The following is a 17,500-nucleotide window of genomic DNA, read 5'->3' on the forward strand; positions in this document are numbered from 1 at the left end:
AGACAGTGTGTTCACCGCTGGCTCCTGGTTTTGGTTTCAGATGATAGTCGATAGTCGATGGTTGTTTTTCATGACCCCAAGATATTAGCAAAAGAGGCAGTATCTTATTTTTTTCTTTTGTGTGTACATGTATATAGTTATTTCACCTTTGTTTCCCAGAATGCCCTGCTTTGATACTCTTTGTCTGTGTTTCCCAGAATGCCCTGCTCTGACACTCTTTGTCTGTGTTTCCCAGAATGCCCTGCTCTGATGCTCTGTGTCTGTGTTTCCCAGAATGCCCTGCTCTGATGCTCTGTCTGTGTTTCCCAGAATGCCCTGCTCTGATGCTCTGTCTGTGTTTCCCAGAATGCCCTGCTCTGATGCTCTGTCTGTGTTTCCCAGAATGCCCTGCTCTGATGCTCTGTGTCTGTGTTTCCCAGAATGCCCTGCTCTGATGCTCTTTGTCTGTGTTTCCCAGAATGCCCTGCTCTGATGCTCTGTGTCTGTTCTCTCTCAGTTGTTCTCATATTTCTGGGTGTCTGGTCCGGTGTCGGTGAACAGCAGCAGTGAGCCGCTCTGCGTCCGAGCGTCCGTGCGTCTCTCTGAAGCCGTGTCTCCTGCCTTCGAGCTTCTGGAGTACGGCTCTCGAGATTATTCCACATGGACCGAGTCCCGCTGGAAGAGCATCCGAGCGCGCATCTTTCTGGTGGCCAGCAGAGAACTGGAGGTGAGACTAAAAACATTGAAATACATTCATAATGCACAAAAATCTTAGTGGACATAAAATAGGTGTTGTTTTTTTAATGCAAATATATTTTCTTATTTTTCCTCCTCTGATTTTGAGGTGAAATGCAAGTATCCTGCGTATTCTCAGTACAATAAATACAACATGACATTGCAAGAATTTCACATTACCGTATAAAAAAATTCAGGACTAAATGTTTAATTGTCATGCAAATTTTGTCTTGATGCACAAAACTCATAATGCACCTAAATATGCATTATTTTTCTGATGCAAAATATGAAATGCGACCTGATTATGTCTAATAAAACATTTTCCTTGACATGCAAATGATTTGCAGTACATTATTAAGGATTAATGTCTTTAATTGTCATCATTTAAATAGTAATAATTTACAAAATCATAATTAACATTAAAATATCCATTATTTTATTTATGCAAAATATCCTATTTTTGTCATTTAAAAAAAAAGTGAAATGTGACCTGATTATGTCTAATAAAATATCAGTACAGTAAATCTAGAAATACATTATATAGATGATTATCTTTATGCAAATATATTCAAATGCTCTGCATTACAGTTTTAATAATTTAAGATTTATTGTATTGAATTGTCTTATTAATAAACTTATAATATACATAATTTATATTCTTTATTAAAAAAAAACTATATTCTTTTTTTCCCCTCTGATCTTGAGGTGAAGTGTTTTGATTTAGTGATTAAATGATTTCTATTTCCTGTGTGTGTTTGTCTCTGGTAGATGTTAACACTGGGAGTGGGCGTGGCCGTGCTGCTGCTGTCTCTATTGGCGACCTACTTCATCAGCTCGAAGGCGGAGCTTCTGTTTAGCTCCGCCCATGACACGCCCACAACAGCCTACTGAGTGCCAGATCTCCAGAGGCACTTTCCTTCATTTCCCTTCAGTACACAAACACACTTCAGTTCACCAGTCTTTTATTTAAAGCTGCTCTGGACTCTCCTGGAAAGTTGTTCATATTTTTTAATCATCTTTTTATATAATTCCAGATGTTTTTTTTTTTTATCATGACATGAAAGGGCACAAAACTAAAAGCTGACTTTAAGTGTTTAAAGATGAGAATAAGTGAGTGAGTGAATGTTAATGTGTGTGTAAGGTTATAAATGCAGTGAGAATGTGCAATAGTTTACTGGTTTAGTTGAATCTTGGTGTGAATCTTTTTATTTGGGATGTAGCAGTGTCTGTTCAGTCATAACTGAGCTGACGAATCACTCATCATGTTTCCACTGAAGACATGGAGCTTTAAATACCTTAACATGAACTGTTCCTTTGTTTATTAACTCCTGAATGAAAGCTGCTTGATTATTGACGTCGTTATTTTTTCTCTGAGAAACTGAATAAACATGACTTTCTTTTCCAGTGTCTTTTTGCTTTGTCAGCTTGAAGTAAGACGTTTTTGTTGTTGTTATAATTACTGAAATGAAACATTATTCTCGCCAACTTAAAATCCAATCAAAAAGATTCTGAAAACAAAAACGATATTCAGGTAAAGCTGTCTAATAGAAACAATGCTTTGCCCAAAAATAATTACATATTTCACTTATTAACATCTTACTATATTTTATTTTTTAAAACTAATATTTTAATGATTTTTCAAATATACAGTAAAATCATCTTTAAGATATTTAGTTAATATTTTAAAATAATAATTCAGAATTTAGAGATAATTCAGGTTAATTTGTATATTTTCCCTAAGGCAAAAAGTGTCACTGTATACCTTAATTCACTCCATATTATTGAAACGTATTGCATTTATATATATATATATATATATATATGTATATATATATATATATATAAACAGTATATATATTTAAATTATGAATTTATATAAACATAAATGTTTTGTTTTTAATTTGTATTTAAAATTGTAAAATAATATAAATATTTCAAAAGCAATTTCATTATTGTTGTTTTGTTAAAATTTTATTCTTTTTTATGAGCAGTACATTTCTGGAAAGTGTTTTGTAATTCACTTATACATGCATAAGTATATATATTTTTTTCCATCTGTTGACTTGAGTTTCATCTTGTCAACAGAGAAGCTAATAAACACTTAATGTCTTTATAGCCAATGTGTATCAGTAAGACTTCATCTTCTTCCTGTCTTTAGTTTGATTCAGACACATCCAGCATTTAATGTCCTCACTGCAGCTTGGATCTGAAGCTGGTGGAGTAATCTTCTGATATCTCTCATGTAATGTGGACATTTTATGTGTGTTATTGCCAAACGTGTATTAATTTTGTCGTCTAGCATGAGGTGTGAGTTATGAACCTCACCAGCAGAGGACAGAGAGGATCTGAAGTACACACATCACAACACTCCTCCTCCTGAGCTTTCCTGCTGTTTCCTCTACAGCCAGGTCAATAATCCTACAGATTTATTGTGTTTCTCTGATTCATTTATCAATGTCTCTGAGAAACTGGAAATTTGTTAAGTGTGATTTTCACCAGACAGCAAAACATGAGCAGAACATCAGAGCAGTTATTGTAAATGAAATGATCACAGATAACAGTTTTGATGTTCTCTGCTTGACTGAAATGATTATATTAGTCTAAATGAGTCTACTCCACCGAATTACTGTTATAAGCATGATCCCCGTCAGACTGGTCATGGAGGAGGTGTTGTAACAATATATAGTGATATTCTCAATGTTACCCAGAAAACAGGATACAGGTTTAACACATTCGAAATACTTCTGCTAAATCTAACACTGTCAGTTATGCAAAAGAAATCTAATGTATCTCTTTCTCTGGCTACTGTGTATACATCACCAGGGCCGTATACAGAATTCCTCTCAGACCTTCTTGTTACAGTTGATAAAGCACTAATCATGGGAGATTTTAATATTTACGTTGATTTATATACACTAGATTTAATTATATCGCATGGAATCGATTTTACTGATATAGATTTCGTTCCTCATAGTGATGATGTTACAGACCATTTCCTTGTATCGTGCATGCTGCGTATAACTGATATTAACTATATGTCTCAGCGTTACCGTCCGGGCAGAACTATTGTTCCAGCCACCAAAGAAAGATTTGGAAATAACCTGCCTGATCTATCTCAGCTGCTATTTGTACCCAAAAATACATATGAATTAGACGAAATGACTGACAACATGGGCACTATTTTCTCTAATACATTAGAAGCTGTTGCCCCCATCAAATTGAAAAAGGTTAGAGAAAAACGTACTGTGCCATGGTATAACAGTAATACTCACTCTCTCAAGAAAGTAACTCGTAGTCTTGGACGCAAATGGAGTTTTTAGAAAAAGTTTTTAGAACAGGCTCTAAACTGCCAGGGCAGAACATATACACAGATATGTTTTTATTTAGCACAGTATCTAAATTAACAAATTGCCAGACGCCACCTGATTCAAATATTCCATCAACGTTTAATAGTTATGACTGATAAAATAGATAACATCACCCAAAGATAAATTGCAATGCTTTACAACTATAAGACAGGAAGATCTAAATAAACTTATCACTGTATCTAAACAAACAACATGTTTATTAGATCCTGTACCCACTAAACTACTGAAAGAGTTGTTACCTGTACTTGTGTCTGCTCAGTTGAGCACCTTCCTGCACATAAAAATGATCTGTATGAAGAATTTCAGTCTTACTTGATCTTAGTGCTGCGTTCGACACCATAGATCATGACATACTCATAGATCGATTACAAAACTATACAGGTATTCAAGGGCAGGCTCTAAGATGGTTTAGATCCTACCTGTCCGATCGCTACCATTTTGTTTATTTAAATGGGGTGTCATCTCATTTATCATCAGTAAAATATGGAGTGCCACAAGGATCCGTCCTAGGTCCCCTTCTATTTTCAATATACATGTTGCCCCTTGGTAATATTATTAGAAAATACGGAATTAGGTTCCACTGTTATGCTGATGATAATCAGCTATATATCTCAACGAGACCAGATGAAACTTCTCAATTATCTAAGCTAACAGAGTGTGTTAAAAATGTAAAAGATTGGATGACCAATAATTTTCTCTCATTAAATTTGGATAATATATTACTTGGACCAAAATAAAAATAAAAAATACTTTTTGCAACTAGACGGATGTACAGTTGCTTCCTTTACAGTCAAAAATCTGGGTGTTATATTAGACAGCAACTTGTCTTTTGAAAACCAAATTTCCCATGTTACAAAAACAGCGTTTTGCGTAACCAGGATTTACACAAGCTCCTGTCTGGATCCAGAACACCTGAGAAGAGATGATGTGGACCCCTCAGAGGACCTCAGAGGATGCTAACCCTGAATCAACAACAGAACTAACAAATATTACTACAAGTGTGACTGCATCATATAATTATTGCGGTTTATAGTGTTCATTGTCTGTTACAGTAAACTACATAGTCACCACTTATAAGCTACTACTAAATAGAACATTAAATCATCAAAACAGTTAAAACTGATGGAGGATAAGAAGTGTTTTTCTCTTTCTGAAAAAAAGGTTGAAATTAATTTTTCTCAGTTTAAGCCCACTTGATTTTGTTGTAATTTCACTTCTCTAGTTTTCTAGTTGAAAAATGTTCAGATATTTGTTTACTGTAAAACTAGACAGACATCCTGAGGAAGAACGTCACTTTCTGTTGGGGATCTGTTTGGAAACACTAGACGTCATCTGATGGCAGCTGAACTCATCAGATCTTTTCCAGTCATTTGTCTGAAATGCTCCTCACTTCTCTGAAAACAGGAAGGACTTGTGCTCCGCTTTCAGTGTTGTGTGCATGAGTAAAAATAGAAAAAAGGACGCTGGTGTGAAATTGTGTGTGTTTCGGACACTCAGCCCACAGTTTCCTGTTTAATGACTCTTTTGTCACTGCCATGGTTCACTCGTCCTCTTCACACATCTCTTCTTGATTCTCCCTCTAAAGATACCGAAAGATACGGACGCTGGACATCTGTCTGATTCTCCTGCTCAACGCTGGACAAGTTGGTAAGATCAGATCCAATCAAACCTCACGCAACACACAATAACTCAAGAAATCCTGATGGATACGCCTGTAGCGCTTCAACGGAAAAGTGTAAAAGTTGGTTTAGGAAAGGTCAAACATTTATAATTGTTTTAAATATTTAAACACATTGCTTAAAACATTTATATTACACAAATATGTATAATCTATTACATAGAGGTGCAGCTAAAGAAAAAATGTAATATCATGAAAAAGTGAAACTTCTTATTTTCTAGATACATTGCACGTAAAGTAAATATTTAAAAAGTTTTTTGGTTTAATTTTGATGGCTAGAGCTTGCAGCTCATGAACGACAAAAATCCAGTATCTCAAAATAATATATGTATTCATATATAATGAATATTTCCTAAGATAAAAAAAAAGGATTTGCAAAACAGAAAAGCTTAGTTGTTTAAAGTTTGTTGGTTTCTACACTCAATACCTGGTGGGGCTTCAGCATCAGTGAAGAATGGCTCTGCTGAGACACTATTCAGCTTCAGCTCGGATCCACTCTTCCTCATCTTTCTCTTAAAAAAAACGTCCCATAGATTCTCTGTAGGCCTCAGCTCAGGCATGTTGGCTGGCCAATCAAGCACAGTAATATCACTGGTTAAGAGGTTTTGGTTTGGTCTGTGGCCAGGTGCTGAAGTCCTGCTGGAAAATTAAAGCAGTGTCTCCATAAAGCTTGTCAGCAGATGCAAGCATAGTTCTCCTGAATCTCTGGTATAGACGGCTGCATTGACTTGTGACTGGATGAAACACAATCGAGCAACTGCAGCCGACGTCACGCACCTAAATCATCTCTGACTTCAGAAACGTCACTCTGGACTTCAAGCTGCTTGGATTCTGTGCCTCTCCAGTCTTCCTCCAGACCTTTATTTACAAATCAAACGTTAAATTATCTTCCATCTGAAAAGAGGACTTTGGAGGACTGAGCCACAGTCCAGTTTTTTCTCCTTAGCTCAGGTGAGATGCTTCCGATGTTGTTTTTGTTTCAGAAGTGGCTTGATAGCTCTTTTCCTGAAGACGTCTGAGCGTGTCACTCTTAATGCACTTACTCCAGCTTCTGCTCACTCCTCGTGAAGCTCTCTCAAGTGTTTGAATCTGCTTTGATTGACCGTATTCTCAAGCTTGCCATCATCCCTGTTGCTTGTGCACGTTTCCCTACCCAGTGTCTTCCTTCCAGTCAACTTTGCATTTAATATGCTTTGATACAGCACTCTGTGAAGTAATGAGCTTCTGTGACTTACTCTCTTTGTGGAGGGTGTCCATGATTGTCTTCTGAACCATTGACAAGTCAACAGTCTTCCTTATTATTGTGGTTTCAAGGAACAAGAGAAACCCAGAATGTATACTGTACCGAAGGTACAACTCAAATGTAAATATTCCAATATTTTGATATACTGGATTTTTTGACTTTCATCAAAATGAAAACAAAAAAACTTTTGAAATGGTTTACTTTGCATGTAATGAATCTAGAATATATGAAATTTTCAGTTTTAAAATAAGTCAAAAAATGTGTATATATTTGTTGAAGCTGTAATATCTTGTTTCTTAGCTGCGCAGATGGAGCCAGCAGTGTGTTACGTTCTGGATGGGATTCTGTTTATTTACGGCGTTGTGTTGACTGTCCTTTACTGCAGATTAAAGGTGAAACTTCATTTCTACAACCTCACATCTTTATATACTGTATGATAAAGACATTAAGTGTCATTTTCACCCATTTCTTTAGATTAAATGACATTTATGCTGACTAAAAGAACATTAATACATGAATCTATTGACTCATACATGAATGTGATTTACAGAGAATAAAACATTTTCATTAACATGTTTTAACAAGAAAATTCACACTTGGCATGTCCTGAATTAACCCTTTTATTGGAAGCACCCCTAAAAAAAAAAAGATTTCCTTGCATTTTGTTGTTCCTTGGAGCGCAGATAACTTAAAGCAATATTTATTATTTTCATAGACTTTTTAAAATTATACACATCTACTAAATGACTGAGGTGGTTAAATTTTATTTAATATATATAAATTTAAATAAATAAAAGCCTATAATTTAAATAAATACTTAATGTAAAAAGGGAATCTATCTATCTGTCTGTCTTCTTCAAGCATCAATATTTAGTTCATGTTTTCATGAACACATTCAATTTAAATGCAGTAATTGAATCAGGATTTAAGTACTTCCTCAGTGCAGTTCTCAACGATCCACACCCCTAAAAATACTGCATTCTAGATCACACACTGAAATCCTCATTTCAGTTCAATGCTTATTTTAAGTTTTTTAGAAATCACAAAAAACTTTGTTTCCAAGAATAAATACCTTCAGTGTACTTAAAGATTTAGTTTTTGATGTTGAACTCAGTTTCTCTGATCATGAAAGTAATGTTCTCTGTTTGTTTGTTCTCAGATGCGTTCCTCTGGAGATAAAGCTTTCTCAGAGGTGGGTTCACCCGTCGCTGTGGTTTATTTCTGCTAATTCTATTGCCACATTTCTGTTTCTCAGTTTCTCATCATTCAGTTGACATGCACACACACACATTTACTTCATTATCATAAAGGGAAGTTCTATTATTTTTACATACAGCTAGTTATAAATACTATAACTGACCCGACGAGAAAACATTGTGTTTTAAAAATGATAGTAACACTTATAGCTTTAATAGATTATACATTATAAAAGTAGCTTTAATTCACTCAATTTTTACTTTTGAAAGTTACTTTTGAATTAAAAAAAAAAAACTTTAACATTCCAAAAAAACGTTAGATGAACATTCAACTAAAATGTTCCATGAATGCTGTGTAAATGACATTTTGAAGACCAGGAAACTTTAAATGCAATTTTTTATTAACATTACTAAACAATTCTTAACTTTGAGAGAACATTATCAGAACACATTAACTAAATAAGGATCCATATTGTCTTTAAAACTAGTTTCAACTGATTGACTCAAACTCAATGTCCGGATGGGACGTGCTGTCAGATCTAGCGCACTTTCAGATGACAAATGTATTCTTAAAGTAGACCTATAGATAATTAAACAGACACACATAAGAGTACAGATATATTTGAAAACGTTCACTTTATTTGTAAGGCCCTCAGAAATAAACGCAACCCACAAACACACATTAAAAGTCAGATAAACGTGCTTTGTTGAGGTTTGGTAACTGTTTTTCATATTAATCTTATCATCTGTGAGTATGCCCTCATAGTTAATTTAAGAGACAGAATGAAGGAATTAGAGAGGCGTAAAAAGAGGAAGTGAAAACAAAATCGTGTTGGCTAACGCTGAAGAACAAACACCACAGACTTGAGCAAGAGTCTAATGAGAAATGTCACTTCTCCCATTCACTGTCCTCTTGTGTTTTTCAGAAGCGAGAAGGGGACATTTATGAGGTATTGTGCTGTTACTGTGCTTTTTTGTGACGCGTGAGTGACTTCTGCAGTGATTTCATGAGTCTGTGTTTCTTCAGGATCTGGGACGGCAAGATGTGGACACCTACGACACTCTCCATCCGGAGAAGAAAAAGCCGCTGGCCTGAGAAACTCTCAAACTGCATGCCTCATTCAGTGCTCATGCCCTAAAAACTGTACTTTTGCTTTGTTTACAAGTAAGCAAACTACACTCAAAAAAATGCTGGTTTATTTCAACCCAAATTTGTGTCAAATTTGGACTAATCAAACTTTTGGGTTAAAAAAATGTATGTAAAAATGTAACCCAACTGTTGGGTATATTTGACCCAAATTTGGGCTGAAACAACCCAGCATTTTTTAAAGTGTAGCAGAGCTTTGTTGATCATGACATTCTGCTCTATTATCATTGTTTTCATGTGGCTTTGAGACAAATGTCACAGTTAATGTATAAAAAACAAGTGTAAGGCTCTCAATTTCGACATAATAAAACTATATATTTAACTTGGACAGAGTGTGTTTTCAATTTTAGAATGGCGCGACTTCCGGCGTCATTCACTTCCGGTTTTTTTTAACGGTACAAAAAACAGCGCGTTGTTATATTGCCTGGCAGACTGGTATTCTTATCATATTATTTTAGTTAATATGCTGCTAAATTAATAAATGGAATGTAAATATAAAGTATAACTCGGTCAAACCCAAATGAGAAACACCATTATAAAAGTATATCACTAAACTTAATAAAACAACTAACGAGGAACGTGCTCATAACTTTGCCTGACGTTCTGGTGAACTTCTTTCAAAGTTATTATCTAACAGACTTCCAGTAACCTGAATGTGAAATGGTCTTTAATAACATTCTACAACAAAAACATTTATACATGGGTCCGAAACGCGAAACTTTTGAGTTGGACATTCATCAAACATTTTTTATATGCTACTATTAGTTTCAGAACGTTGAGAACGTTCAAATGTAACATTTGGAAATTGCTTAAATGGAACGTTCCCCTCACATTTGTGTAACATTTAAAAACGGACGTTCAGAGAACTTACATAAATAATGTTTTTATAACTTGCAAAACGCTTTTAGAACATATTTGTCAGCTGGTAAAAGTCATTTATATATAATCAGCAATTTATTTATCATTTGGTATTCAGCAGATGGCGCTAAAACAAAAATAACTACTGCATAAATGCGTATCAAATTAGCATAATATATCTAAAATACAATCAATTAACATGCAGGCTATACATATAATTTAAAAAGTGTCAAGATATCAATAATTAAGCTACTACAATAATAATAATAATAATAGTTGTGTTTTACTATAATGCAAATCTGCCTATACCTCTCTTGATTTGAGTTTTGACATTTTTTGACGTCTTTTGTGGGCGTGTTCACAAGCTGTCAGGAATTTGCACCTGATTCTGAACTGGTTTGTCCTGTTCCAAACTGCATCACAAAACACCAAAAAACAAAAAAACAAATACTACTTCCAAATTCACACCTCCATGCTTTCAGAAGAGTTTATCTTTTTATGCATGTCTAGAAATCCACCATAGACCTATATGTATATAAATAAGAAGAGGTTTATATTTCAGTGCTTAAATCAAAGGTCAGTGAGTGTTTGTGTGCAGGCGGAAGTGGTGGGCGGGGCCTAACCCGCAGGTGCGAGAACGCTCACCTGAGCGCGTTTGAACGCGTGAGCTGTCTTCAGTTCTTCAGACGGAGTTTAATGATGAGTTTATCAGCCTCGGGGTTATTCTGTAGCTATTCAGTTCATGCTTTGTGACAGAACTGCAGTTTTACTTTGCATGCTTTTCTTATTCATTCAAATGTTGACAAAAGCTGGAGGTTAAGAACGATTTAAGATGGATTAAGAGAAGAAACGAGTGAGAACACGAGGAGATGTGTTGAGGAATAACATATTGACAGAACAAACCAGCAACATGAAGAAAGTGCTGGCCTGCATCAGTGTGGTCCTCTTCAGATTGATGGGTAAGAAAGACAATGTTTGTAATTGTAAAATTGTAATTTCTAAATCACTATACGTCTAGTTTACTCCTTTCTTTCTCAACACGTTTGAACTTTATGTACTTTTTATTTTTAATGTGGGTTTCATGCTGCCTTTTAGGAAGCTTTGTAGGTTTTTCGTCTCATTTAAGTAATCTAGTGAAGTAAAATAGTGTAAAATATTATATGAGTTCTACTGAGATGTTAGCCCGGATTGTGTGTGTGTGTGTGTGTGTGTGTGTGTGTGTGTGGGGGGGGGGGGGGGGGGGTGTGATTGATCTGGTACAGTGACATTCTTTAAGAACATTTTCCACTGTAGTTAAAGTTCAACCAGATTCAAAAACCATTACTCACTCATTTATGACCGACATTGAGAAAATAAGTGCAGGTGTGTGTGTGTGTGTGTGTGTGTGTGTGTGTGTGTGTGTGTGTGTGTGTGTGTGTGTGTGAGAGACCCTTCCTCACAGAATGCTCCAAATACCAAACCATCAGCAACCACTACTATCCCAAAATAAACTAAATGTTTCCCCAATTTGATAATTGCTCCCCATCTGAAAAACTCCCCTTCATTCTTGGTGAAAAATCTGAATGTGCAAATATATCTGCAAGATTTATAGCCAAGAAACCAATGTCCAGTGAATCTACGACTAACTCGCACCAAACCAACCAACAAACATGAGTGTAGAGACTGTTGAATTCAGTTTATCAGTTGAATAAGTACAGAAATAATCTTGTTACATAACCTTTACGTCATATGTACGTCATACATGATACTTGTTCAAATGTTTTTTTAATTGCTATATTGTTTCAAATTAAACTGTTGCATATGTTCTCTTTTCCTATGCATCATGCTTTGGCAATGCAAAATGTGCTTTTGTGATGCCAATAAAGCTAACTGAGTGTGTGTGTGTTTAGTGTATGTATGTGCCTGCATGCGTGCATGTGTGTGTGTGTGTGTGTGAAGTTATTGTTATTTTAAGCGTGTGGCGTGTCAGTGTGTTTGTGTTCAGTCTCAGCTGAGACGAGAACAAATAACCAGAACTACAAGACGGATTCTCTCACTAGGTCTCACTGTCTTCTGCTGTCGTCTTGTTTTTATTGAACGTCGGGTGTCTGGTCCAGAGTTTCTCGCTTAGGATGAATATTAGGATTAATATATAAACCTTGCATGTCAGCAACTAACGATATTGAATGTATTTCATTAATTGCATGTAGCATTGGTCACAGATCTGTAACTCTCTCGTTGTGCTGCATGGGAATGTCCTTGTGTTTTTGTGACATGTTTGTAGGTCAGGAGCGATGGATCATGATAGCATGGGTTTATTATTAACTGTCCCCGGCCCTCACCTCGTCTCTAATAGTTAACCCATTCAGTGCTGTTTGCAGATGTTCACACGGTGTCTTTATGTCTTAGTTTGTGTTCACAGTGATTTTATCGAGCCGTCTCCGTCTCTGGCCCTGCGCTCGTTCTCTGATGCACAGACCCGGCTGCCCTGTCGCTTTAGGGTGGAGGCCAATGAATATTTGGTGCAAGTGACCTGGTCCAGACAGAAACCAGGAGGAGAACGAGAACAGATCATCATCGGACACTATACTCAAGGACCTACAGGTGTGTGTGTGTGTGTGTGTGTGTGTGTGTGTGTGTGTGTGCGTGTGCGTGAGCGTGTGCGTGTGCGTGTGCGTGTGCGTGTGCGTGTGCACCATTTACTAACACTAACTAGTAAAGTGGATCTCACAAAACCTGTTAGGAACATGTCTGGCTCAGGTTTCACAATGCAAACAATCTTAAAGACATGGACATGTGTTCCAGAGTTATTATAGTTCACAAAACAAAAACTACAAATATTTTTGTTGCTTGAAATAAAATAAATGTTGACTGAAATAAAGTTAAATATATATAAAAACTGTTAAATTGGTACTTAATATAACCTTTTAATTGAAATAAAATACAAACTATATAAATTTATTTAATAAAAGAATGGAATGACAGAAACAATCAACAAAATTACTAAAACTTTAACTAAAATAAAAATGAAAACAGAAAAACTGAAAACTCTATAATAGTTTTTCAATGAAACTGATCATTTTTGTTACTTGAAATTAAATAAATGAAATTTATAAATAAAATAATAAATAAATAAAATAAAATGGACAATAACAAACTAAATAAAAACTATAATAATATATCAGTGAGACTAGAATAGCACTTGAAATTTATTTGCTTGAAATTAAATAAACGTTAGCTGAAATAAGTTAACTTTTTTTGTTTGTCTTATTTTAACTTTTTTATTGTAAGTGTTTGCAATTTATCAATTTATTTTAGCTACATTTTAATAAAGAAATTTAGTTGACTAACTTTTTATATATATATATATATATATATATATATATATATATATATATATATACACTGTTATAGTTAGTAATATTTACACTGAAAAATATATACTATTTTTTTTAAAAGTTAATAAACCACTTACCTTAAACAAAGGTTAAAAAAAAATGATATATATGTTATTATTATTATTATTATTATTATTTATTTATTTATTTTTTTAAGGTAAGTGGTTTATTAACTTTTAAAAAAAATAGTATATATTTTTCAGTGTAAATATTACTAACTATAACAGTACCTCAATGATACTAAAATAACGCTGGTGTGTTCTGGTGATCTGCCTCTTGTCATGAAATCTCCTCTGATTCAGAGAAGCACAAACAGACCAAGCATCATCTCCCTCCAGCAGATTTGTTAAACGAGACGGTCTTGCATGCATTGTGTTCTGACAGGCCTCTGTCACACAGAGACATTTGTCATGACAGATATTATCAATAGTGCATTGTGTTCATAAGCTCTTTTACCTGAACCAGCTCATATCTGCCATCTGTGTTGAAGTGCATTGCTTTAATTCACCCAAAATATTAAATATTCTGTCATTATGTACTCACTCTTATATCAGCTCAAACCTGTTTGACTTTCTTTCTTCATACTGTGACACACAAAGGAGCTCATGCTGTGGTTTTACACACAATGGCAGTGAAAAATGAAAAACAGTATAAGATTTAACAGTAGCTGATAAACTTAATAACTTAATATCCCACGTCTTCTGAAGTCTTGTGATCTTTAATGTGAAGAACAGACCCAAACTCAGAATGATTTCACTGTAAAGCTTTCCACAGAATGGAAATGAGCAAAAGAAATTATCGGGATGTAAAAAAATAAAAAATAAATAAAAAAGAATTCTTTTTTTTTTTTTTTTGAAGAATATATTTGTTTGAAATATGTGTTATTTTAGTATTATTTTAGGTGCCATTATAGTAGAATGTAATGTTTTTTATATTCTTTTATTTTTCATTTTGAAGTTTTAGTCATTTTGTTGTGGTTTTTTTTTTTGTTGTTGTCATTTTTAAATTTTTTTTAAGTCTATATAGTTTTTATTAACTTATTTTAGTTTTAGTACTACATAAAGTTAAGCAGTTTAAATGGAAAAATACAATAAGCTAAAATAATTTTTCTCAATTGTGAATTTTATTTCGTACACACACACACACACACACACATATATTATTTATTTTATTTTATTATTATTTTTTTTATTATTATAATTATTATTCATTTTAGGTTGTTTTTTAAATACATGTAGTTAAACTAAATGGAAAATTTGGAAAACAATTGACTAAAATAAAATGTAAAAAAAAAAATATATATATATTTTCAGATTGAATTAGGTTTTTTTTGTAATGCTATTCCTGAGTTTGAATGAACTATAATCAGCTTGTTTGGGAAGGTCATGCAGGTGTGTAAATGTTGAGGATTCGGACTGAACCTGCAGCTTTTGTCCAAATCTTCTGGTGATTCTCAGTATTGAGACAGAAACAGACTTCTGCTGAAAAGATAAGAGCTCAAGGGATTCGATCTGGTTTCAGTGGAGTCACTTTACAGCTGTTTTGTGTGTGAGATCCAGACAGGAAGCACCAGGAATCAACCATAACTCCTCAGTCTCTTCACTGTAATGTTCTTATTTCAGTGTCTCCTGATTTTCTGAGCCGTGTCCAGTTCGAGAGCTCCGACCCGACCGTGGACTCCACGCTGTTGATCCTGAACACGAAGAAGGCCGATCAGGCCACGTACACCTGCCACATCTCCATCTTTCCCTCCGGGAGCTTCCAGAGACAAATCAGCCTGACTGTCTGGAGTAAGATCCCCTTGAGTTCAGTCTGTTAAACCGTGTATCTGCTGTACCGTTGTTGTATGTGCTCCATCTGTGCTCCTCCTCCTCTAGGTCGGCCGATCTCGTCTCTGGATCCGGTGATTCTTGAGGAAGGCCAGTCGTTCCGCGCAGCTGCTTTCTGTCGTGCGGTTGGAGATCCTCCGCCGCGCTTGTCCTGGGACACAGAGCTTCCCGGTCGGTCTCAGAACCGGACCGGAGAGGATGGAGTCGTGACCTCTCAATTTTCCCTTCATCCTCTGCGCAGCATGAACAAGCGGCGTCTGGACTGTCTGGTGTGGCACCCGGCTCTCGACGGCCCGCACAGAATCAGCAACGAGCTCCAGGTGCACTGTGAGTCATCCTCAAACACATCACACGAGAATAGAGCAGCTGTGTGACGTCACACAAGAATAACACATGACACTGCATAATACATACCGTATTTTTCGGACTATAAGTCACACCTGAGTATAAGTCGCATCAGTCCAAAAATACGTCATGATGAGGAAAAAAACATGTAAGTCACATTTATATAGAACCAAGAGAAAAGAACTAAGAGAAAACATTACCGTCTCCAGCCACGAGAGGGCGCTCTATGTCTTCAGTGTAGACTACAGGAGAACTGAGCAGCGTAGAGCGCCCTCTGGCGGCTGGAGACGGTAATGTCAACGGTTCATGTTAAATTAATTTTGATAAATAAGTCGCACCTGACTATAAGTCGCAGGACCAGCCAAACTATGAAAAAAAGTGTGACTTATAGTCCGGAAAATACAGTCTATAACGCATATAATAATAGTTTGTTATTATTTAGAATTAAAGTTTATTTTTCTGTTTTCTGCTTTTTTTTAGATTAAAATTGTAATTTTATTTTAATGTTACATAAAAAAAAAAAACTGTTTTAGTTAACGATAATAACCCTGATACCGTGTTATTTTGTATCCGTGAAATACCGTTATAGATTTTAATTAAAAGTTTGCATTATTTTTATTTTTATATCTATATTTCTTATTGAAATTTGTTTTGTTTTTTTTCAGTTTTTTTCATGTCTATATAGTTTTTTTTTTTTTTAAGTTATTTTTGTACATCCAGTAAATCTAAATGAAAGGGAGTAATGCTTTCGAGGGATCTAGGTGAATTAAAATCAGGTTAATTAAAAAAAAAATGTTATTTATGTTATTTGTCAATTAATGTTCATTATTTTATTTCAAGGTAATAATGTTGATGTGTTATTTCAGTATAAAAAAAATACTATTAAGTAGTTTTATCATAATTTTTTTAATAATTGACTAATATATATATATATATATATATATATATATATATATATATATATATATATATATATATATATATATATATTTATATATATATATATATATATATATATATATTTATATATATATATATTTTTTTTTAACATTTTATTTTAGGAGATAATGTTATATATTATTATGTTTGGGTTAATGTTCATTGTATTCCAGGTGATGAACTCTTAGTTTTAGTTGTAGTTAATGATGCTAGTGATGATTTGTGCTTCAGATCCTCCTCATGCAGTGATCACTGATTCTGGTTCCTGGATAATCGGACACTCGGGGTCAGAGCTCAGATGTGTGGTTAAAGGAAACCCACTGCCACAAAACATCACCTGGAGCAGGTAACACAGTTTCACAGAGCTAGACTGTGGATGATCTGCAGTTTATTCTGAGCTTAAACCACCCTTTTACAGAAATATTCAGTCTGACTGATGTGTGAATGACCAATCACAGTAAGCTTTGTTTTGGGGAAGATGAGCATCTGAGAAAAACTAAACTGCAATGATAGTGACAGAAACAAAAACCTGTTGAATTTGTGATGTTTGTTCATCAGCACTCATTGCGTCAGTCTAGTTTAATGCAGGTGAGTTTATGACTGGGTGATTTTAGGGATGTTCTTGTGATTTTGCTGGTAGTACTCTGCATGCTTTATTTGTATGAGCATCAAACTGAACTAGCGACATTGCAACATCCCTACAAAACCACTTGTTTTCCACCCTTTCTCCCTTTGTTTCTCTTTATTTTCCTCTTCCTTTTGTTCTCTTTAACACACGATCACAAAGGCCTCTGAACTGCAGCGAT

The 17,500-nt window shown here is 34.8% G+C and overlaps 3 protein-coding genes across 4 annotated transcripts in view; all 3 read left to right on the plus strand.

Moving 5' to 3' along the window:
• Positions 1-2,121, plus strand: part of LOC113045189 (nicastrin-like) — a 10,007-nt gene extending 7,886 nt beyond the window's left edge. Inside the window, exons 16-17 of the mRNA XM_026205404.1 lie at positions 497-706; positions 1,483-2,121. Of these exons, the coding sequence (XP_026061189.1) occupies positions 497-706; positions 1,483-1,605 (333 nt within the window). The 3' untranslated portion in view covers positions 1,606-2,121. The remainder of the gene's footprint in view (positions 1-496; positions 707-1,482) is intronic.
• A 1,230-nt stretch (positions 2,122-3,351) lies between these two features.
• On the plus strand, positions 3,352-9,674 carry LOC113046244 (high affinity immunoglobulin epsilon receptor subunit gamma-like). The gene is made up of 7 exons (XM_026207188.1): positions 3,352-3,386; positions 5,668-5,729; positions 7,304-7,395; positions 8,163-8,195; positions 9,126-9,149; positions 9,227-9,393; positions 9,507-9,674. Exons 1-6 carry the CDS (start codon positions 3,352-3,354, stop codon positions 9,293-9,295), a joined length of 315 nt encoding a protein of 104 aa, XP_026062973.1. The 3' UTR covers positions 9,296-9,393; positions 9,507-9,674.
• Positions 9,675-10,486: 812 nt separating this feature from the next.
• LOC113045203 (nectin-4-like) overlaps positions 10,487-17,500 on the plus strand; it is a 15,515-nt gene continuing 8,501 nt past the window's right edge. The window contains exons 1-5 of one of the 2 annotated variants that reach the window (XM_026205417.1): positions 10,487-11,163; positions 12,593-12,787; positions 15,204-15,371; positions 15,459-15,737; positions 16,926-17,040. In XM_026205417.1, the coding sequence (XP_026061202.1) occupies positions 11,115-11,163; positions 12,593-12,787; positions 15,204-15,371; positions 15,459-15,737; positions 16,926-17,040 (806 nt within the window). In that variant the 5' untranslated portion in view covers positions 10,487-11,114. The remainder of the gene's footprint in view (positions 11,164-12,592; positions 12,788-15,203; positions 15,372-15,458; positions 15,738-16,925; positions 17,041-17,500) is intronic. The other variant, XM_026205418.1, reaches the window with a different exon arrangement.

Source organism: Carassius auratus, chromosome 27, assembly GCF_003368295.1.
Source record: "Carassius auratus strain Wakin chromosome 27, ASM336829v1, whole genome shotgun sequence".
NCBI lineage: Eukaryota > Metazoa > Chordata > Actinopteri > Cypriniformes > Cyprinidae > Carassius > Carassius auratus.